At 46.9% G+C, this 23,176-nt stretch overlaps 1 protein-coding gene across 3 annotated transcripts in view; it reads left to right on the top strand.

Annotated features, from left to right (window-relative positions):
* The window catches only part of KSR2 (kinase suppressor of ras 2), a 295,477-nt gene that overhangs the window by 227,987 nt on the left and 44,314 nt on the right, over window positions 1–23,176 (top strand). For all 3 annotated transcript variants that reach the window (XM_043529547.1, XM_043529546.1, XM_027834074.3), the window contains one exon: window positions 19,273–19,369. In XM_043529547.1, the coding sequence (XP_043385482.1) occupies window positions 19,273–19,369 (97 nt within the window). The remainder of the gene's footprint in view (window positions 1–19,272; window positions 19,370–23,176) is intronic.

Raw genomic sequence — 23,176 nt, 5'->3', positions numbered from 1 at the left:
GCAAGGTGGGGAGATAGCGAAGGAAGGATAAGAAAAGTAATAGTCTTTAGGGCTGTTCCCGTTCTCTGAGCTAATTTCCTCTTCAAAGGCAACTCCATATGTAGCTGGAGCTGAATGGTTGCAGGGTTTGGCCAGTAGATGTTTGCCATTGTAATGGCTGAAAATGTTGCTCTGGAGTTTAATGAAATCCCTACTTTGCCATCGGTGTTGCTTTGGCAGTTCCCCATTCTAAACAGACCGTGTGATTGCTATTGAGTTGATAAAACTGGATTCGATGGCCTGGCTTGTCTGCAGGGTAATTAGCCACTGGGCTAAGTGTTCCTGTTTAGGACACAGCCATAAGCATCTGTCTAGGCCCCCATCCTGGACACGTTCTTGAGTAGCTTCACTCACAGGAGTAGTCCCCTCAGATGAGTTAAAGCAGTGGTTCTCAAACTTTTGTACAGGTGACCCCTTTCACATTGCCAGCCTGTGAATGCGACCCCCCCCCTTATAAATTAAACACTTTTTTGTATATTTAACACCATTTAACAACAATACTGGAGGCAAAGCAGGGTTTGGGGTGGAGGCTGACAGCTCATGACCCCTGCCATGTAATAACCTCGTGACCCCCTGAGGAGTCCCAACCCCCTGAGTAAAGGTTTTCAGGATCAAGGTTTTACTTTGGAATTATATGTATGCAGGATTGTTGTAGGCATGTTCATCCCAGGGTGTTAGACAAGGTGGGTGAGATAACATCTTTCATTGGATCTTTCGTAGGGGAGAGAGACAAGCTTTTGAGCTACACAGAGCTCTTCCCCCCTCTGTGAAAGGTACTCAGGCTACGTCTACGCTAGAAACTTCAAAGCTCTCCGCGGCAGCGTTTGAAGTGTGAGTGTGGTCACGTGCGAGCCCTGGGAGAGAGCACACAGGAAGAGAAAGTCTGTGCTAGGGAAATCTCGCAGCCTGAATAGATGTGCAGCCTTCGTCCGTCTCAAGGGTTGGGAGAAGTGTTCTCCTCCCCGTGTTACAGGTGGGGATCTGAGGCACAGAGAGGCGGAAGGCTTGTCCGCCTGGTGATCTGGCGGAGCTAAGAGTTCCGTAGCGTGCTTCGCCATGCTGCGGTTTGAAGCGTGCTTGCTGTTTGAAACCGCCGTCGTTCCAAGTGGACTATGGAGCTTTTCATGCGCGTCAGCAGCGTCCCCGTGGCGACTTGGTATGTGGTGTGCTAGAACGCTGTCGATTTACACCCCAGCTTGCTGCACTTTGTCTCCAGATAGATAAGCCCTAAGTGACAGGCCCAAGGTCGCACCAGAATTCTGTGGCAGAGCCAGGAATCAAATCAAGATAGTCTGAGTGAATGTCTCCACTACAAAATGAAATTGACCTAACTTACATCGACATACAGCCACCGCAGAAATTACATCACCTGTGCGTGTCTACGCTTTTCTCCTTGTACTGGCGGTGCGCGTCCTCACCAGCTGCGCTTCTATCGATTGTACTGTCAGTGATCGGGGTGGGGGCACTGTGGGATAGCTTCTGAAAGCCAGCGACAGTGGATGGAAGCAATGCAGTGTCTACACTGACACTGTGTCAACCTAACTGCATCGATATTGACTTACACCTCTCATGGAGGTGGAGTTAAGTCAACCTCGCACAGCAGTTACATCGAGGAGAGCGACATTCTAGTGTAGACACTTACATGGTTCGTTCGATGTAAACTGCCTTGCTTCGGCCTAACTCTGTAGTGTAGACCAAACCTCAGTGCCAGGCCAGTGCCTTAATCACAACACCATCCATCCTTTCTGAGAACCCCTTGTTCTCAGGAGGACGGTGCAATAACCTTTGCTGACTCAGGGTTATTTTAATTAAGCATTTGTATGTAAAACAGCCGAACAGTGGATGTCCCGAGCTGGCTTTCTCGGCTCTTCGATGGGGCACAGGTCTGCAGGGAGCATGTTTTGGAAAATCTTCTCATTTAAAAAGAAAACGAATGGAAGTCCCGAATTGGCTGTATGAGGGTTTAATTTGCATTCTAGTCCAGTTTGGAAACTGGAGACAAACTTCCCTTTTATTGCTGGGTCAGTGAAGTTGGGCTTTATAGGATTGTAGACTGATTTTTCCATTGTGAGACGTTACCGGGGGGAAAGGTGCTGGTTCTAGCAGGGGTTTTTGATTCAGGATTACATTGGGGATGTATCTTTGTGTGAAATGTAGCATGATTATCACAGGATCCCCTCACGGGGCTGAGACCCTGGAGTTTTTCTCTTCCGGACCTTGATTCTGTGAGCCTTTCCAGTTGGTGGAATTGGCATATCCTGGGTGTGCAATGCTTTGTACCAAAGCAAGATGGTGGCAGGGAAGGATATTAAGAGAAAGCAAATCTGCCCTTCTATTTCCCACTTAGGCTCAGTGCGGATGGGTGCTGAGTGCTGTGGCGAAGCTGGCCCCGAGTGACTGACAGCTCATTACACACTGGTGCTCTCTTAACCCCACATGGGCTGGGGTGCGACGTACCTTGCAGCACAGACTCTCGGGGGCTGCAGTGATCTATTCTATCTGCCCTCCCTGGGCTCCTAAGGGCATGTCTGTGCTCTGAGCTGGGGGTGCGATTCCCAGCTCAAAGAGACATACTCATGGTAGCTCTGCTTGAGCTAGTGTGCATAAAATAGTGTGTAACTCCAGTGGCACAAGCGTTGGCATGGGTTCGCCGCCCTAAGTACGATCCCACCCAAGACGCTAGGTATTACGCAGGCCTGCTAGCCCCTCCCACCGCCACGGCTACGCTGCTCGAAGTAGCATCAGTAAATCTACTCGGGCTGGGAATTCACCTCCAGCTCCAAGTGTAGGCGTGCTCTTAGTTACATTCAGCAGCAATGGCAACTGTTCCCATTGATTTAATTGCTGACAGTGCTCCGTGCAGTGCCTGCCCCAAGGAGCTTTGCTAAAATAAATGAAGGGGCAGGGGCGAGATGAACCTTGGTTGACAGTTTCACAGAGCAAAGTCTTGCCTTTCTCCCCAGAATGGGTGCAGCATAGACAGCAGCAGCAGCATCTTCATAGTTTCATAGATTCCAAGGCCAGGAGCAAGCACTGTGGTTATCTAGTCCGACCTCCTGTATAGCACAGGCCAGAGACTTCCCTACAGTAATTCCTAGAGCAGATGGCTTAGAAAAACATCCCATCGTGATTTAAAAATGGTCAACGTGGGGGATTCTCCATCAACACTTGGTAAGTTGTTCCAATGGTTAATTACTCTCATCGTTAAAAATGTACCCCTTATTTCCAGTCTGAAGTTGGCTAGCTTCAACTTCCAGCCATTGGATGGTGTTCTGTCTTTCTCTGCTGGACTGAAAAGCCCATTGTTAAATATTTGTTCCCCCATGTGGGTACTTATAGACATAAATTTCTCTTTGTAAAGCAAATAGATTGAGCTCCTTGAGTCTGTCACTATAAGGCAGGTCTTCTCATCCTTCAGTCATTCTTGTGGCTCTTCTCTGAATCCTCTCCAATTTATCAACACCCCCCTTGAATTATGGGCATCAGAACTGGACTAGTATTCCAGCAGAGGTCACACCAGTGCAAAATACAGAGGTACTATAATCTCTCTGCTCCGACTCAAGATTTCCGTTTGTACACCCCAGGATTGCACTAGCTCTCATGGCCACAACATCACAATGGGAGCTCACGTTCAGCTGATTATCCATCACGACCCCCAAATCTTTTTCAGTCACTGTTTCCTGGGATAGAATCGCCCCATTGTAGAAGTCTGGCCTGCATTCTGTGTTCCTAGGTGTATACATTTACATTTAGCTGTATTAAAATGTATATTGTTTGCTTGCGCGCAGTTTACCAAGTGATTCAGATGGCTCTGATCAGTGACATTTCCTCTTCATTATTTACCGCTCCCCCAATTTCTGTGTCATCTGCAAACTTTATCAGTGATGGTTTTGTTATCTTCCAGGTCATTTATAAAAATGTTAAATAGTATAGGGCCAAAAATGATCCCTGCGGGACCCCACTGGAAACACACCAGATTGATGATTCCCCATTTACAGTTACATTTTGAGATCTATCAGTTAGCCAGTTTTAAAACCATTTAGTGTGTACCATGTCAGTTTTTATACCATTCTAGTTTTTAATCAAAATGTCCTGTCCAGGTGCCTCAGCCAAGAACTGCAGGGAGGAGAAGGGGTTTATGTCTCCCAGGTCCATCCAGTGCTTGACAAGTCTAGTGGAACGGTCAGTGCAGGTGTTGTGCTGATTTCTAGTGAGGTGGCTGCATTTCCATTTGAAACGGAGACCTAGCAAACTCATTTCACCTACTCACGGAATAGCTGTCTGGTGATGATGAATGTTCACTGCTGCTCCACACTAGTCAATGTGGAGACTGAAAGGTGAAAGGTTGTGTAGGCCACAACCATCCCCATTACCACCATAATGCAGGGGTACATTTTATAGGTGAGCCAGCTACTGCATTGTGGGTGTGATTCACCTGCCATCTGATCATACTGCCACTGAACTCAATGATTAAGCTCAACTACAGTGATGCAGGATTGGGTCCTTCTTGCATGTCCCCCTGCAGTATTTTCAGTTCTGTATAAATAAGTGAGCTGCGTAAATGGAACAGTTGAGGGATGTAGAATTTATCAGCATTGGCAAAGGGCCACTTGTCACCCAGTGCTGTGGCATTTCTGAGGAATCTGGGCACCCCCATTTCACAGAGATAAATTCCGTCTCTGCAGTAGTTTGATAACATTTTGTGCAGCACTTCCAAAACATAAGATGGATGGTCCCTAAGCGCTGTTTCCCTATGGCATCTCCTTGGAGCAGACATGGGCCAAGGATGTGATTTTTATATTGGGGCCTGAAACCCTCCCCCCGCAAATTATGAAATGAAAAAAATAATCAAATCCTAACACCCCACCCCTCCTCCGCCACCAACCAAACCTCTCACCTGCCTACTCTCCCTGCTTAGGTCGCTGATCTTTATTTATCTTTCCGTTTTACAGGAAGTGCTCTTTCCTTCCCTTTCAGCATAGCACCGCCATTTTTAAAACGGCAATCGCTTGATGTACCGAAATCGGGGGAGGCGGGGGGGGGGAGGGGGAAGGTCTTGCTGCGGGGGTATGTGTGGGGGGGAATTTAAAGAGAGCTTCTGAAAACTCCCTGGGCAACTCAGAAAACTCAATTCCCCCACAAACCATGGCCTGTGGCAAAGGTCTGAGTAAACACACACCTGTCTGCTTTCAATATGGCCTGACCGGCAGTAAATTCGGATTGTATCAGGCTAATGATGTAATACAGGAAGTTATCTCTCTCTCTCTCTCTCACTCTACTCCAGCCATTTTATTGCAATGCGAGTTAGGAATTAAATATTTTCTTGTTGCTTTTAAGAAATTCCAGGTCCATCCTTCCTGGATTCATTTATAGCTTCTTTCTCCCTCACTCGTACCCACAGATCTGCTCTTTTTTTGTTGCGGTAAAATAATAATAATGAATAAATGCTCAGTAAATATCAAAGCAGTTTAAATGTCAGTTATAACCATATAACTCTGTGAGACTCCTTTTTCCTTGTTGCATTGTCTACCTCTTCCCCAACCCAGATCCACCCCACTGGTAGTGGCATAGTGGACTTTTTAATTTAAAATGTTTATTAGTATTAATTCTTTTCTCAAAATTGCTAGTGGATTGCATGGTATCTGTGGCACTTATCTCTTTTCGGGGTAAAAGTCTGACTTTAATTTACTCTCTGTTAGGCTGCTTTGTTTCGGGGTAATTTTTACTTAGTTTTTGGTTGATTGAGGTTCTGTGGTGGCAGGGGATGTATGTGTGGTGAGTGTCATCCTTAGGATGGAAACAGGTCTTTTCAAAGATGAATGTCTTACAGCGTTTCCCAAGGACAGTCAGACTGGATTCACCTAGATGTGCATAGCATTTAGGCTGCATGCAGCCCTGATCTCTATTGCTCTGTGGGTTGTTTTCCCCCCTTTTCACAGATAGTATTTATCGGCTTGTGCTTCATTAAGTTTCAGTTCAATTTCACATACAGTGTAAAGTCTTCACACTTTAAACTCCGCTATTGGTCAAACTTTAAACTTCTTAAGTGTTCTTCTTGTCTGCAGGATGCATAAGCTGTACTGTCACTCTGTAAAGTGGGGAAATGAAATAGTAATATCTGTAGTGGGTGGGGGTGGAGTCACCAGGGTTTATCTTGGAGACATTTTGAGGTGCTCGGATAGAAGACACCATAGAAATGCAACGTATTATTAACTAGCCAAATTCCGGCGTGGGTAACTACATTCTGTCCCTCTAAATATCTCTTGCAAGTTCCGCTCTATGGTGGAAGAGTCTTCACTTGTGCTGCTTTGCTCTGGTAAACAGTTTCTGCAATACACCCCGAAGGTGGCTGTAAGTTTGGGGTGTGTTAACTAGGGGTAGGGGTAGGCCTGAGTCTCCTCTCACCTGCCACAGTTACACAGCTCTGTAACTCCACTGACCGCAAAGGAATTATTCCTGTTTTACATCAATGTGAGCAAGTGAGGATCAGGGTGATCTATCAAAAATGGTGGAGATTATGGTAAATAATGTTTAAAAATGTGCCCAATTGCCCTGACTTCACTCCAAACTGGAGAACTGTTGAGGGGAAGTGCCCCAGTCCTTCCTCTAAATCGATCCTCTGCAAGTCACTTTTGCTTTTATCCCTTTGCTGATGTCTTCAGCCCACGCTGGTGGAACATTTATAAAGCAATTTGGGATTTGGTGTGCTTGGCTGAACACTTCTGAAACTCATTTTGAATGGAGAGCACATCCGTAATGATCTGGTTTTAGTAGTTCTAGGAAGATTCCTGCTAGCTGGGGAAAGGATGGAGAGCTGAAGGCTGTTGGTAAACATTTTAAATTACATTGCTTTAAATGTATATTTAGGGGTTGTTGATGGTTATGCGGGCTGGCTGCTTGTCACAGCCATAGCTTCACCGCTGAAACCATGACTTTTAGAGGGTTTTGTTTTAAAAAAAACTTGGGTGTTTTTTTTTTACCCTGGCCGGCCTGCCACTGAGTAAGACCCCAGCATGAAGTTGACAAGCTTGGCTCTCCTAGTGCCTGATGCGTGTCTATCTCTGTCTACTTTGTCTGTCTGGAAGTCTGCATGGCTGTCATCTCCATGGCACCTAATCATGCCAGTCAGTGATGTCTCTTGTAAAAGGCAGGACATTGATTTCTATTTTTTATCATTTCCTCATGCCAAACAATTTAAGATTTTAAAATATGGTTTGCAACGGTCTCTTACATTCAAATGACGACTTTTGCATCTGGTGTGGCAAAGCAGCGCTTTATGGGCTAGTCCAAGGCTTGTTTCGCTTTGGTTTAGAGGGGGCCTTGTGAACAGTGTTGTCAAAGGGTGCAACTGCTTCGCTGACTTCTAGCCTGAATCTTCTAATTCCGTGAGAAGGAATCTCCGGTGTACAAGGTGAGCAAGCGGAGTCTATCCGAGGGCACGCTCATTTTATCCCAGCAGTACAGAAAGGCTACAGGTTCTCTGTGAACTGGCTCAGACACAGTCCCTTAGGGATTCTGGGACAAACTCTGTTTGCATTTTACACTGGTGTAAATCTGGAGTTACTCTGGATTTACTCTGGTGTAACTAAAACCTGAATGTGGCACCATATCATTAGTTCCATGCTCTGGATTTCCCCCACAGTTTCTCCATGCTCCTCACTTGTAGGGTGCTACCTGTTAGCTGAGTGTCTTTGCAAAGGAGCTATGGTATATCAGACACCACTGTGAAGAGCAGAGTAAGTTAGGTCCTCAAATGACAGAAACAAGGTTGCCAACTTTCTCCTCGCACAAAACCGAACACCCTTGCCCCGCCCCTACCCCACCCCTCCTCTGAGACCCCGCCCCCGTCGCTCACTCTCCCCCACCTTCACTCATTCATTTTCACTGGGCTTGCTCTGGGTTGGGGTGCGGGCTCTGGTGTGGGCTGAGCATGAGGGATTTGGGGTGCAGGAGGGGGCTTTGGGCTGGGGGGTGGAGCCAAGGGGTTCAGAATATGGGAGGGGGCTCTGGGCTGAGGCAGGGGATTGGGGGTGTGGGAGGGGGTACAGGCTCTGGGGTGGGGAAGCAGGTTCTGGGATGGGACCAGAAATGAGGGATTTAGGGTGCAGGAGGGGCCTCTGGGCTGGGGCAGAGGGTTGAGGTGCAGGGCGGGGAGTGAGGGCTCCTGCTGGGGGTGCGGACTCTGGTGTGGGGCTGGGTATGAGGGATTTGGGGTGCAGGAGGGGGCTCTGGGCTGGGGCTGAGGAGTTTGGCGTGTGGGAGGGGGCTCCGGGCTGGGGTATGGGGTTGGGGCCTGGGAGGGGGTCCAGGGTGCAGGCTCTGGGCAGCACTTACCTCAAGCAGCTCCCAGAAGCAGCGGCATGTCCTCCCTCTGGCTCCTACATGGAGATGTGGTCAGGCGGCTCTGCGTGCTGCCCCATCCGCAGGTGCCCCCCCCACAGCTCCCATTGGCTACGCTTCCGGTGCTTGGGGTCGGGGCAGTGTGCGGAGCCCCCTGGCTTTCTCTGTGCATAGGAGCCAAAGAGGGGACATGCCATTGCTTTCGGGAGCCACACAGAGCCATGGCAGGCAGGCAGGGATCCTGCCTGAGTCCTGCTGCGCTGCCGACCGGACTTTTAACAGCCCGCTCGGTGCTGACCGGAGCTGCCAGGGTCCCTTTTCAACCGGGCGTTCCGGTCAGAAACTGGACACCTGGCACCCCTAATCAGAGAGCCCCGGCTGTCTTCGCACATACCTCTCTCCTCGTGTCTTGTCTTGGCAGAGGAGATCAGCGAGAGCTTACAGCGCCTTTGTGCATCGAGGGACAGGATGCTCTCAGCAGAAAGTTCTCAACCCTGGAATTCGCGCACACTCAGTGTAGCTGATAAAGCCAGAGTTGTTGTGTGGAGGTTCATCTGTGGTAGGGGTGTTGTGTCACTTGCTGAGCTGACATTGAGTGGCTCCTGTACTGTACCATTGTCTTTATTGCAAAAGGGCTCGAAGTTTGACTGGGTGTCGCATAGAAACAACATGCCGAAAATTTTGCTCCGCTCCCTGCCTCTGTACATCTCTGTAGTGCAGAGTTCCATGTGCATCCACAATAAGCCAGGCACTCCTTGTTCTGGGGCTAGTGAGAAGAAGCAAGAGTTTGTTTGATGCACAAGGCACCTTCTACTCTGGTATGCATGGGTCGTGAGTTTCTCTTCACTGGCACATTTAACGGTAGCTCAAATCCACAGGGAGTGCTTGCTCAATACAGTAAAATTGGATTGTGTTTCACAAGCCTGGATTTTCTGTTAACAAACGCAAGTGTATGATTATAGGCCGAGGGTGAGGTGAAGCGAACATTTAGTTATGAATACACACTTCAGGAGTGAATAAGCCAGTGTTTCTGAAGAGGCATGTCTGCGCTCCTTTTGTTCATGTTGTGAAGCACAGACAATCTTTGGCCTCTTCACCCTAATGTACCCTTGTGATGTGGAGGAACATCTACTCGGGGCTGGGTAGCTATCTCTATCATGCATTTCAACCCAGGTCTCCAGAAGTGAAAAGCGAATACATTATCTGTGCACCCTTGAGGCCTCCCTTTGTTTGCTTCATGAATGTTATTTGTGCTCTGATGGAGGGGGACTATTCATGTCAGACAAGAAGTAGGAGGAAACAAAATTGTGGAGAGTTGTCATGAAAAGATTCTGCAGGTGGGTTGTCAGGTGGCTCAGGTGCTGCATAATAGTTGTAAATAAGGCTTTATGTATTGGTGACTAGCTTCTTCTCCACCAGGAAATTTCTTTGGCTGCAATATTTGCTAGTTTAATTCATTTGGAGGAGTTACTCATCAGCCAATGGAAAGCATGGAGAGCTGAATCACCTGCATTGATGTATAGTTACTTTCCTTGGGGTCCAGTGAGCTTTTGTTGCAGCATATCCCAGTCCTACATTGCATGGTACTTTGCTTTGTGTGGGTACCTTTTCGTGCCAGGCCTGACTTGCACCTGATTTCTGCTGCCTAATTTAATATGGACCTAATGTCTAATGTAATGGGCCCAATGAGTTTGTAATCTATCATGCACTTCTAAATGATTGAAGTGATGGGATCTTGTCTGAATAGGGACTCAAAAAGTCTGTATTCCCAAGGTTATCTCTGCAATTCAGAAGTGCTTGAAATGTTTTTTTTAAAACTTCATTCCCCCGCAGCTGATCACAACTCACTTTGGGGCTGAGACCAGATCCAGTTCTACTTAATCTCTTCATTTGGTTTATGGTGACGGTTCATGACTTATTTCACTTCCTTACCAAGTTTCTGTCGTGATCAGTTTTCTTTGGGGGAAAATCTGAATTACACCAAGAAGGAATGGTTGGACGTATAGCTACCGTGACATAAGGTGTACTAGGATAGCAGAACAGAGCAGGAAGCATGTTGTGTAGTAGATCATGTTATCCTGGTTTCTTGAATAGAGCCATATAAAAGACTCCATATCAAAAAGGTAACAGGGCCAGCTTTTTAGAATATGGCTTACTATTTTGCTCCCACAAATGTCAGTTGCAAATAACTCATGGCACAAATTTTCACCGGCATTTTTTTTTTCAGGTGCAATTTAGATCACTCACTTTCTAAACTACAACGATAACCAGGTTTAAACATGATTGTGGCCAAACTATTTTAGAGCCTCATTTAATTTTCCTTGTTCAGACCGAACAAAACATGTTTAATATTATGTTAGGCCTGGTCTACACTTGAACATTTTACCCATATAACTGTTTTGATTAGGAGTCTGGGTGGTTGGTTTTTTTGACCAAAATAGTTATACTGGTAAAAGTCCTAATGTGGACACAATGATACTGGTATAAAGGTGCCTGATGCTGATCTAGCTTATTCCACTTCCTGTATGCGGAAAGTTCATAGAACCATAGGACTGGCAGGGACCTCGAGAAGTCATCTAGTCCAGTCCCCTGCACTCATGGCAGGACTCAGTATGATCTAGACCCTCCCTGACAGGTGTTTGTCTATACTGGTTATACAGTTATACCGGTATAAGCATGTTTATAATGATTAACTGTGTCCACACTAGAGAGGCTATTCCCTTTTGGTAGAGCAGTACAACTTTTAAGCATAGACAAGCTCTTAGATAACCATATTTAACCTGGGTATCTATATGGGTTCTCTAATCCGTTATAACCTGCCATTTTTTCCTATCCATACAAACAATAACATTACAACATGGTTTGGCCATATCCATCTTTCACAGCTCCGTTTAAACCTGTTTGTTTTTGTAGGGTAAATGGGTTGTAGCTTGATAAATACTCGGTCAGTGAGTGCAGATGTAAGTGACTACAAAGGCTGGTGCAAATGCAGAGGCTGGGTAAATCTGGAAATCTCCTACAAAACTCCTTGCAGTGTTTTCCTGGTTTTGTTCTATGTGGCGTCACCATGGGAAAGTCTTAGAGAGCCTACAAGGCAGACTGGTTTGGCCTAAGAGAAGGTTGACACGTTCCACATTATAGGAAGCAAGCCAATGGATATTAAGTAAACTGGGTTAAATGCCACTACATTGATACAACTAAAAGCATCTGACTTTGGACCAAGCCCAATTTGAATGCGAGTCTCTAGCGAGGAAGACTAATGCGTTCCGGAGGTGATGGGAACCGGTGTGTGCATTAATTCGCTCTGCTGGCTGGCATGACATTAATGAAGGGATGCATTCATTTTCATTTCATGAAAGAGCATTTTCACAACTGTTCCTTGATTCTCTTTTAATGTGCCCAAGTCTCCCTCTCCTTTCGTTTGTATTCCCTGGTGTCTGACATGTCAGACACGGGCTCAGCACTAGGGCTTCTGAATAAAAACACGAATTTCCCATCTGCACCAGGGGGCTTTTAGACATTGTGGTTTCTGTAACAACTCGATGCAGTGCTTTCTCAGGTATTCATTTCTTTCTTGTTGTAGGAGTGCCAAGATAGCAGATTAGCCTCGCCTTAGTGACGGATTTTTCTTCTCGCTGACCCTGGTGTAACCCCAGCAAAGTTACACTTCACACACACACACACACACACACACACCAATGCGAGTAGGATCAGAATCGGGCCTAATGTGTTTCCATAATCTGTCTGGGATTACAAAGAAGCCCCAGGAGTATGGGTATCCAACTCTCACTGAAATCCAATCGGAGTTGGTCATTTAACTCCCTTTGGAAATCCCAGCCCTGGTCATTTATTATATTCTCATTCAGATATAGTCATCTCTGACAGCCATTAACATGGCAAACGCAGTGAGTTTAGGGTGGACTCTAATTTGCACTCAATGTGGTCATTCAACCTCTCTGTTTTTCTATGAAATATACAGTGTATCTGCCCAAAGTGTTCACCCTGTAATCTCTGAGTAAGACTATGATGTTCTGAGGAGTTCAAGCAAAGCTTAAGCTCTGACCAGCTTAAAAATTGGCCTTCAAATAATTTCACATTCAGAGTAGCATGATTCTGGGGGAGTTGACAACTGTAGAAAGTCACTAATCTGTGCATAGCGAACAGGATTCTTCTTCGCTCTTTGGTTAAAATAGCATTGCTTGCCCATTTTGTTGGCTCTCTTCCATGCTAATTCTTCAGTGCTCTGCTTTATTCTGTCTCTGGTTTTATATGGGCGCTTGCCACTGTGATATCTGAGCAGTAAACACAAATTTACCAGGTGGGGCCTCGTTAGTTGACACCCTTCACGCCCCCAACACAAAGCCTGGGAAAATGCTCAGTGTTTTCTCTTGCACTTCCTAATATTTGTGTTATAAACTTTGGACCGTCAAGCTCAGAGTTTGAGGCTCCTGATCGCCTGGGAGTGGAGTTTTGTGTAAATTATCAGTAAAGGCTACCTTTTTGTCATGGATATTTTTAGTAAAAGTCAGGGACAGGTCACGGGCAATAAAGAGAAATTCACAGAAGCCCGGGATCTGTCTCTGACTTTCACTAAAAATATCCCTAACAAAAGGGAGAGGCGGGTTTAGCACCCACTGCCGCTGGGGTTTCCAGGTCCCCCCGCCACCCACCGCTGCAGTGCTTGGGAGCTCTGGGGTCCTCCTGCCCATGGGGCTGGGCTGCTGCGGGGTCCCCTCACCCCTGGGGAAACTGGTAGCTACAGGGTCGCCCATGCCGCGGCTGGGCAGCTGCAGGGAGTCCCCCCGCCACCCGCTGTGGCTGGGCAGCTGTGAGGTCCCCCCACAAGGGCAGGGGCTGGGAACTGCAGGGGCAGGACTGTCTGGGAGCTGCAGCCCTGGGGCAGAAAATATCACAGATGTCAATGGAGGTCACGGATTCTGTGACTTCCATAACCTCTGTGACATAATCGTAGCCTTAATTATCAGCATAAATGGGAAAGATTATGCCAAAAAAGTAGAAAACTATTTAAGGTAGGGTGTGGTGGGGTTTTTGTTTTGTTTTTGTTTGGGGGGGGGGGTTGTTTTGTTTTGTTTTTTGCTATTGTATAGCTTCCTAAAGGGCCAAAGCCGGTGTCCATCTCTGAAGTTCTGGCCATCCCACTGGCAGTGGGACTGGCATAATTCTGTTACACAAGGGGGCAGAGAGGGGCTAGGCAGTAGTTGGTTATTTATTGCAGTAGAACTTAGGGACCCCAGTGATGGGCCAGCACCCCATTGTGCTAGGCACTGAACAAACACAGAACAAAAAGACAGTCCCTGTCCCACGGAACTTACAATCCAAGTATAAGACAATAGACACCTGTGATGCTGGCAGACCAGGTGCTAGCTCATGCCAAGGTCTCCAAGTCTCAACTGGATACTGATAAATACAGAGCTGGAATCAGACTGGCTCACCTGCATGTTAGTATTGCCAAAATAGGTATTAGACTTATAAGAATGAATTTAGCGTTTAGACTTTATGAATTCTTGACAGTTTCTGCATGTATTAATCTCACTTATCCCATCTGTATCCCATACTATAAAGTTATTAATTGAGTGTTTTGCACTGTAAGCCTCCATAACTGTGTAAATCACTAGACAGGAGAGAGAGACTAACTGGTGTGAAATGCTGCTCTCCAACAGAAGGTGTTATGTCCTGCCCGACAGGGATGGCTCATGGACACCAAACGGACTAGCGTGGAACATTAAAGAGGACAAGTGTCTTTGTTGTTTACTCTCCCATCCCCATGGAGATGAGTCATGCAAGTGAATTCCTCCCGTCAGCTGAGTTTGCAGCTCAGGCAGAAGTGGGGGAGGTAATAAAAACTTCTAGGAAGAAGGAACTGGATCTCTATGCTGCTTGGACTACGAGAGGCAAGGTTTTCTAGGTATTAACCAAGGATCCTCAGCTACTTAGCCTAGGTCAGCCCTAAGAACATATAGAGCTTGCCTATTCTAGAAGCGTCTATTACACTTTGAAATTGAAGCTTGTAACTCATTTGTGTGTGTATGTTTACCTGCTTTAACCTTGTAAATAACTCTCTTATTTCCTTTTCCTATATCATAACTCTTTAGATAGTTTATTGTAGGGTGGCTACAAGTGCTGTCTTTGGTGTGAGAGCTAAAGTGTGACTGACTTGGAGTAAGTGACTGGTCCTTTGGCACAAGGAGTAACCTGAATCTGGCTGTGATTCACGGTAGAGACAGGGAGGGTGAGATAATATCTTTTATTGGATCAACTTCTGTTGGGGAGAGAGACAAGCTTTCGAGCTACACTTGAAGTGATTCATGGTGTAAAGGACCGTCTATCGTACAGGCCCAGCAAGACAGATCTGAGTGCCCTAGGGCACTGTCTGTGACTCCATGTTAAGGCTGTTATCATGTCGGAGGAGTTTGCACTGGTTGGTTGGTTATATGTAAGTACAGCACGCACAACTGACTTGGGGTGTGTGTCCTGGTTCCTATAAGTGTGCCCTGAGGTAGGTACTTATGCTCTTGAGCCACGGCTGGACAGCTTGACAACAACAAATGGACACAACAAGGAAACTGTCTAGCATCCACCACGATGGGGTCCTGGTCCATGACTGGGACTCCAAGATGCTACAGTGGTGATCATAGCAATTAATAACCAGACAAAACTGGTCAGTATGAAAAGCATACCTACCTGTCTAATTATTGTCATGTTATCGTGCATGCCCCCTCCACGGTAAAGAGCCCAGCACTGCAGGGGGCTTCCTGCACGGGGGTGGCACATGGGAAGGCTGGAGGAGAGGCAGGGCCAAAGGACATGTCACTGATTAGATCTGGCGGCCCTCTCTCCTCCAGTGGTGTCCGCGATAGGATAGTGCAGGGCCACTGCAGCCGTTGGGCCGGAGTAGACCAGGAGTGGCCACCAATCCGATTTGCAGGCATGGGAGGAGGATGCCTTGTTGCTTTCCCTCCATACGTCCCTCCAGCACCCAGCCTGCCTAGTTAGGCTGGACGTGGAACTCTTGGCCTTTTTTTAGATGCCTAAATGGGAGCTGGACTCTCGGAGATGTGGCCCTTAGTGCTGTGCCTAGGAATAGTGGGGTTATTTGTGCTTCTCCCTGGCTTGTGTCCTACTGGAAGGAGGCATGAGTTGTTCCTTTTCAGTCATCTTATTTTTCTTGGCGTCCATCGGGTCAGTGACATAAACCTGCTTGGCAGAGGCCAAGAAAGAGAAACCTTTCAATTTGTTAAGAGCTCGTCTCATTAATTCCAACTGGAGTAATGTCCGAGCTGCACAGAATAACTTCTAAAGCCTCATTGGCCATGTGATTTGCAGAGGCTCGCTGGGACTGAATATGATTGCCAGGGTCCCTGGGGCAGATGAACTGCCCCATCGTTAGCCAGCTGACATGGTGGCCTGAGGATGTGGCCAGTGAAGTTCCCTTCACTCTATAGACCTTAACAGTCTTAGTCTTACAACTTCTTTGGCCCATTGTCACCTCACACAGTCTGTCCACTCAACCCCGCTGGACAACACAACCATCCTCTCAGTTCTTCAGACCCGTAGAGTGCAATGGATAGAGTACTGGACTGAGACTCTGGTGACCTGAGTTCTGTTCCTGGCTCCTGCCACAAACCTACTGTGTGACCTTGGTCACGTCACCTCTCTCTGCCCCTGCTCCCCTTCCCACCCTTTATCTTGCTTCTTTAGACCATAAATTCTTCAGAGCAGGGACTGTCCCTACTATAGGTATGTACAGTGCCTAGCACAGTGAGCCCCTGATTCCAGGCTGAGACTTCCTGTCACTAATCATTTTTGACTCTGACCTCTGTCTAACCCCCCTCCTCAAGGCTCTGTCTAAATCTTAGCAGTTCCTCCTCCGCAGCATTCCAAAGGTTTGGGCTTTCCTGTCTATGCACAATGCCAAACCCAACAAAGGCCCTTATCTTCGGCCTTGACTCCTGCACCCTCGGCCTCTCTGGCCTTGACTATTGCAACATCGCCTCCTCTGCTACTAAGATCATCTTCCCAGCCCATCATTCTGACCCCATCACCTCCCGCTTCCCCACCATGCCAGATACAGGCTTCTTGCCCTTTTCCTATTGGCCTTTCCTCATTTAGTCCTACCCTACTCACTGACCTCTTTCAGATCCCTCCTTCAGGCTCAGTGGTATCAGGAAGCCTGAAGACCCCTGGCAGCTGATGACAGCTTGGCAGTGTCAAGCTAGGGCTACTGCCACTCATCGGCTTCTTGGCCTCTGTAAAAGTATCTCCCTGCATGCCTCTAGCTAAATATTGTGCATGCTGCCGGTCCGTGAGAAACAAGGCTCCAGTCACGTTACTCGGGCACCCCATACCCCTTCATTGTGTCTGTTTACACCTTGTCTTAAACCACATTTATGAGCTCTTGGGGCAGGGATTGTGTTTTACTACATCTGTACCGCACCTATCTCAATGGGGCCTCAGCCTGCGTGGGTGCTATCATAATATAAATAAAAATGATGTGATGAGTGAGATTGCTGATTCACCTAGCTGACAGTCAGCTCATTGTATTAACCTATGGCCATATCTACACTATGGGGCTTGTGTCGGCATAGTCACCTAGTATGTCCACAACAGGTGCTGAAGGAAGGAAGAGTTCTGCCGGTGTAGGAACACCATCTGTCCTGCAGGTTTGTCAGCATAGCTCTCTCACTAGGGGGTGTGATTTTTTTTTTCGCACTCCTAGCTGACATATCTCTGCTGGTCCATGCTTTAACTGTAGACCAAAGCTATGAATTGCCACTTGTGTCCATGCATCTAGAGACTGCCAGGAACATTTAATCAATAGAAATAGATTAAATTAATCATTGAATAGAATAGGAATGAAATGATCTTATAACTCAACCGGTTTGGAATAATAACGATAGTCATGATTAAATGGCCCCTCTATGCGAAAGCTCAACTGCCTTAGTAACAAGGGCTACTAGGCAACATGGCACCACGGTAGCCAGGGACAGGTTGCAGGAAAACCGAAATCTGCAGCTTCCCCAACCACTGAACCTAAAAGAACAACGGCTCTCACCCATCAGATATGAATCCTGATTGACCTAGGGCAGTGGTTCTCAACCCATGGGCCGCGAGCTGCTTGTGGCCCAATCAGCACACAGCTTCAGCCCATGTGACGACCTCAGGGCCATACAGGTAGTGTATATATTGTGTGGATGTGGCCCACATAACACAGAGAGCTGCATATGCGGCCCACAATGGTACATGGATTGAGAACCACTGACCTAGGGGCTCTCCAAGGTTCATCTGTAGAAGGAAGAAGGAAGTGCTTCAATTCTGAATAATGGAGACTTGAGGCCTGGCGAACTTGGCTCATTTTGTCAGTACTCTAGAGCTACTTTAGTTGGGCTGCCCAGCTGCTCACAAACATGGCGTCCAAGTTTCTACTCTCCATAGGGTGACCAGATGTCCCGATTTTATAGGGACAGTCCTGATTTTTGGGTCTTTTTCTTATATAGGCTCTTATTACCCCCCACCCCATCCCGATTTTTCACATTTGCTGTCTGGTCACCCAAGCTCTCCACCCACTCTTTGGTGGTGGAGAATTGGCTAATAGCATTTGAGCACACGGGTGTGAATTGCACCGAGTGCTCTCTTTGGACCCATCTGTTCCCCTTTGACTGAGTGATCAGGAGAGTCAGGCGATCATTCTCTGTGAAGCTTTCACCCCTGACCTCTTCCCCACCCCATTAGCTGGACCCCAGAATCTCTCACTTTGCAGGGCTGGCAGGGGATCCAGGCCACTCAGTGCTCTTAAGTGATCCAGGAAGTGATACGGACTCACTGGTCCTGAGGTTTCATTCCACTCAGCCTGACCTTGTCACACAAAGTGGTAAAGGCAAGTCTTGCACACTCTCCCGAAGATCGGTTCCCAACAGCCACACAGCTGCAAACATCATTTCCACTAGAGACGTGGTCTAGAAGTTTTTGAACATTGTCAGTGTGAAGGAGGAGAAAGATGCTGAAGAAGAAAGGAAGAAGATGTGGTGGGTGGGATAAAGGAGTAATTAAAAGCCCAAACTTTTGTTTCATTAACTGTAACAAGATCAAATTAACATCTGTGATTCTTGAAGCCTATTTAAATAGAGATTTTTTTTCCCGGGTGCTCTATTATCCAGACACAGGTATTTAGTCTGTTCTTTCTCAAGTTGCCTGTAATGAGCGTAGGTGGGTATAGACGGGGAAAAAAAGCCCTCTTTCGTGGGAGGAAGTTGAGGCAGAGTCCACCCACATACTCCATTATGATATTCAAATGTCAATATATTTTTAATTAGTCTATATGCCCCCTTCCCCCTGCAGCTGCTGCTATCAACTGCCTTTGGTAATTAAGGCCCTGTAAATAGATTTTACTGTAACTGGTACAAGAAGGAAAATTGGAGGACATTGTAGAGTGTGCAGGCTTTTCTCTTTCCTCTTTTGGCTCCTCTTAGATTTATGAGAATTTTATCCTGCAGAGGACGCGGTGGAGAGGTCTGCCCAAAAGTCTGACGCTCTAAGCCCAGGAGCTTTCTGACAACTAGGAAATGGGGAACAAAATAAGAGAGAAGAAAGGGTTATCGGATACTGCTCAGGATCTATGTGGTGCTAGCAAAATATACTAGAGAGCTAAGATATCTCCCTCCCAGCATTTCAAAGTAGGGGAGAGAGCTCCAAGATTTATTCCAAAGTCCGTTGTCTTTGCTTTGGTATGAAGCCAAAATACTGTATCTATTTTTAGCCCCCTTTACAGGTTCTCTCTTTTTAATCTGTGTTTGGATTTAATGATGTTTCTTGTTTTTTGTTTGTTTTTTTTTAAATATCAGCATGTTTATTTATCTCCCCCTCTTTTCCTTTCAGTTTGTGTAAAGGACGGACGCTCTACTCGGTGGTGAGAGATGCAAAAATTGTCCTGGATGTCAACAAAACGAGGCAGATAGCTCAAGAGATTGTGAAGGTACGGTATACCACACGGGCATCCTAGTCTCACTGGGTGAAACTCCGCCACTGCGCGTAACTCGAGTTAGCAGACCCTGGGTTTGTTAACACAGGCTTGAATGTCCACTCTTATTTGTAACCCCGGGTTAGGAACTGTTGAACCCTGGTCTCAACCTGGAGCTCCAATGTCTACACTGCATTATGCAGGCCCGAGTCCAACCACCCATATCCCAGATTTTCTTGCGCCCTCCCAAAATGTGGCTGCACTAGCCCTTTGTTTATGGTGCAGTGTGGGAAAACTTGACTGTCTACCAAACTTGACTGTCCAGAGGGCAAAGAAAGTCAGCCTGTGGAATTGTGGGATACTTTAGGTGGACTCCCAGAGCACAAGTCAGTAGGGCTATATCTACACTGCCAAGAAATAGGGCTAGAACCCAGGGTCCCAGGCTTGGATCCTCCACCCCCATGGGGTCCTGGGACCCTGGGTCGAAGCCCTGGGTTAGTGCAATTTGTGTGTAGATGGAAGGGGGGTTAGGCTTGAGCCTGAATTCAAGGGCTTACATTGCAGTGTAAACATACCCTTAGAGGCTGGGCAGGATGACCACAATGGTCCCTTTTGGACTTAGTCTATGAAACTGAAGTCCTACTTAAGCCCTTAAAATGTGGCTTAAGTGGTACGTAGGTCTTGTGCTGGCTGTCTGCATGGTTGGTGATCTTCACCCGACTTGATCAAATTCATCCTCATTTTGAAAGAGAACAAATTATAGGAGAAATATGAAATATCAATTACTTAAGTACTGTCGACCAGTTCCTCAGCTAGGGTAAATCAAAATCCAGTTGGAAGTTTGGATTTTACTGAAAAATTCTCCATTTTGGCTGTAATTGTTCATGATCGCTGTCCAAAGGGAACTTTTTTTTTTTTACATTCTTAAAATAAATGGAAAGTAAATCAGTGCCGCTACATTTGAGGTGTGTGGGCGTGTTCAAAAACCAGAATACAAATGGACTTCTCCTGCTAAAAATTGCTTGCACCTTTTGCTTTCACAGTGATAACTGAAAACTCAACTTTTGACATTTGAAACTTGGCCTATAGATAGTTCTCAGCGAGGAGCATGGTGGGGGGAAAATGGGTTGGAAACTAAAAGGTTATGTCTACACTGGACCTGGAAGGTATCGTTTCCTGCTTGAGTTGAAATCTGTCAGAGCTAATTGACAACAGCCCGTATCTTTAGCCAGTGCATGCCAAGGGACGTGCACTGAGAAGCAGAGCTGTAAAATCACGCGTGTGCGTGTCTCCGGATGGGAGAGCTTGGAGAGGTTTTGTTTTTTGTTGTTTTTTTTTTTCAGAATGTGCTGCGTATGCTCCGTACAAAGCTTTTGGCCAGGTGGAACTTTCTCTGGGTATGTCTGTGCCGGAGCTGGAGGGTATAAATTTCCGGCTCGGGTAGACCTACTGATCGAGCAGCATCCTAAGAATGGAAGTATGACAGCGGGAGGGGCTAGCCACCCCAAATATCATCCTGTCCAAGACCCTAGATGTGTCCTCAGGCATCGGGCCCCTCCCTTTGCTGTGGCTACACATCTTTGTTTATCATGCTGGCTGTATCACAACTAGCACGAGTGTGTCTGTGCAAGCTGGAAATGCCACCTTCCAGCTCTGGTGCAGACGTACCCAGAGAAAGCTCGAAACATTTGAAAGCTTCATACTGAGCATAAGCAGCAAACATTTTTTAAAAAATCCCTCTCAAAGCTCTCTCATCCGGAGAGATGCACACGCACATTTACAGCTGTGCTTCTCAGTGGCTGTTCCTTGCCATGCACTGGCCAAAGATGCTTCCTGTTAGCCCTGCCAGGCACAGCACTTCCAGCAGGACACCAAGCACCAATGACTGACTGGTGCCAATCTCCTTACCCATGTCTCCACGGAGCACTGGCATATGCAGATCTGGAGAGGGACAAACTTTAAAAACCAGGTTGAGGGATGCAGTTCAGAGCACCTGTGTGTTTCCCCCATCCTCTCATGCGTTACTTGCTAGATCTGCGCGGCAATTGTTTGACAAAAAAACATTTTTTGGTTGGAAAATGTGGATTCATCCAAACGAGAACAATTTGGGGGGAAGGGTGAGTTTCAGTAAATTTCGTGTTTTGAAAAATATTTGCAAATCAGTTTCCAAATTGTCAGTATATCCCAGTCTGACTTTTTTTTTTTTTTAAACAAAAAAGTCCCATTGTTATGGTTAGATGACTTTTTGTTTAGAAATGTATGTTAACTTACAGGGGAGGGGGGGTTAAGTTGTTGGGTTTTTTTAAATTTGAAATCTAAAGGAAATGTTTTGATTGACCTGATCTGAATTTATTTTATTTTTGGTTTGTGAAAATGTTTGTGATTTTTGGCTTTTTGTCCTGATTCGGGATGGGAAAATGTCTCAAAATCTCAACTTCTCACAGGGTGGGAAAACTGTTTCCTGCCCACCTGTGCCCCTGGCACCCTTCACACTTAAAGACACATGTTTGTGGTACATGCAGACTTCCAATGGTGGTTGTGGTTAGAGAGCTTGGCTTTTTCTTTTTAAAATAAACAAATAAACCAACCCTGGGAACTGAAATGCAGAAACTGCATTCATGCATCGCAGAGGCTGCTCAAGACAATCTGCCTCCCTAGGCAATACTTCAGTGTGCCGCCCCCTCCCACCTCCTAGAATAGATTTGATGAACGCGGAGGGATGATGACTGTCTGGGGTGGGGGCATGGCAAGCCCTCTGATGGGTCTGTGGTTATGGTAGAAGGGACGGGGAGAGGGACATGCTAAGTGCCAGGTTGCAGCGCCACTCACTGAGGTTTGGCCCTGCTGTCGTCATGACAGAGGGGTGGCCGGGCCAAATCTATGTGAGCACGTTGCAATCTGGCACACCAAGTTACAGTGCCGCTCAGCTTTGTCCTTGCTGCCCCAGGGAGCTGCCTAGTTTGCCTACAGTTACAGCAGCCTCTGGTGCAGCGTGGAAGTTGCACAGTTAAAATCACAAACAGTCAGGAAATGCTAAGGTTGTTTCCTCTCACTGTGCTGACTGGGCTGCATTGCATGTGTGTGGTATCTCTAGCCCTGTTTACTTTGTAGAACTTATAACCTTTTGAAACACTCAAATGCATGTCATAAAGCAACATCTAGACTCTGCCCAAGTCATGATAGGAGCTTCACTTTTCTCTCCCTGGTTCCGTATTTTCACTTGTGCCCTCTTAATGTTTTAATACCTAGTTTGGGTTTATTTAGGCCCAGATTCAGCAAAGCATTTAAGCACGTTCTGATCTTTAAGCATCTTCTTAAGCCTTATTGAAGTCAACGGGATTTAAGCAAGTGCTCACAGTTAAGCACTTTTGTTTGCCAGAAGCTGGGAATGGGCGACGGGATGGATCACTTCATGATTACCTGTTCTGTTCACTCCCTCTGAAGGACCTGGAATTGGCCACTGTCGGAAGACAGGATACTGGGCTAGAAGGATCCTTGGTCTGACCCAGTATGGCCGTTCTTACTAGGGTTGCCAGGCATCCGGTTTTCGAATGGAAAGCCCAGTCGAAAAGGGACCCTGGCGGCTCCCTGCCTTCCCTAGCTCTGTGTGGCTCCTGGAATCAGCCGCCAGGTTCCTGATGCCCCATGGCACATGGCAGCCAGGGAGGCGCCACACGCTGCCTGTGCCCCAGTGCAGGCGAAGCAGCTCCCGTTGGCCTGGAACCGCAGCCAATAGGAGTTGCGGGGGCAGCACCTGCAGACAGGGCAGCACACAGACCCGCCTGGCCACACCTCCGTATAGGAGTTGGAGGGGGGACATGC

The sequence above is a fragment of the Chelonia mydas genome, chromosome 15 (assembly GCF_015237465.2).
Source record: "Chelonia mydas isolate rCheMyd1 chromosome 15, rCheMyd1.pri.v2, whole genome shotgun sequence".
NCBI lineage: Eukaryota > Metazoa > Chordata > Testudines > Cheloniidae > Chelonia > Chelonia mydas.
Note: the sequence above shows the minus strand (reverse complement) of the source record. Positions and strands in the feature narration are given on the sequence as shown.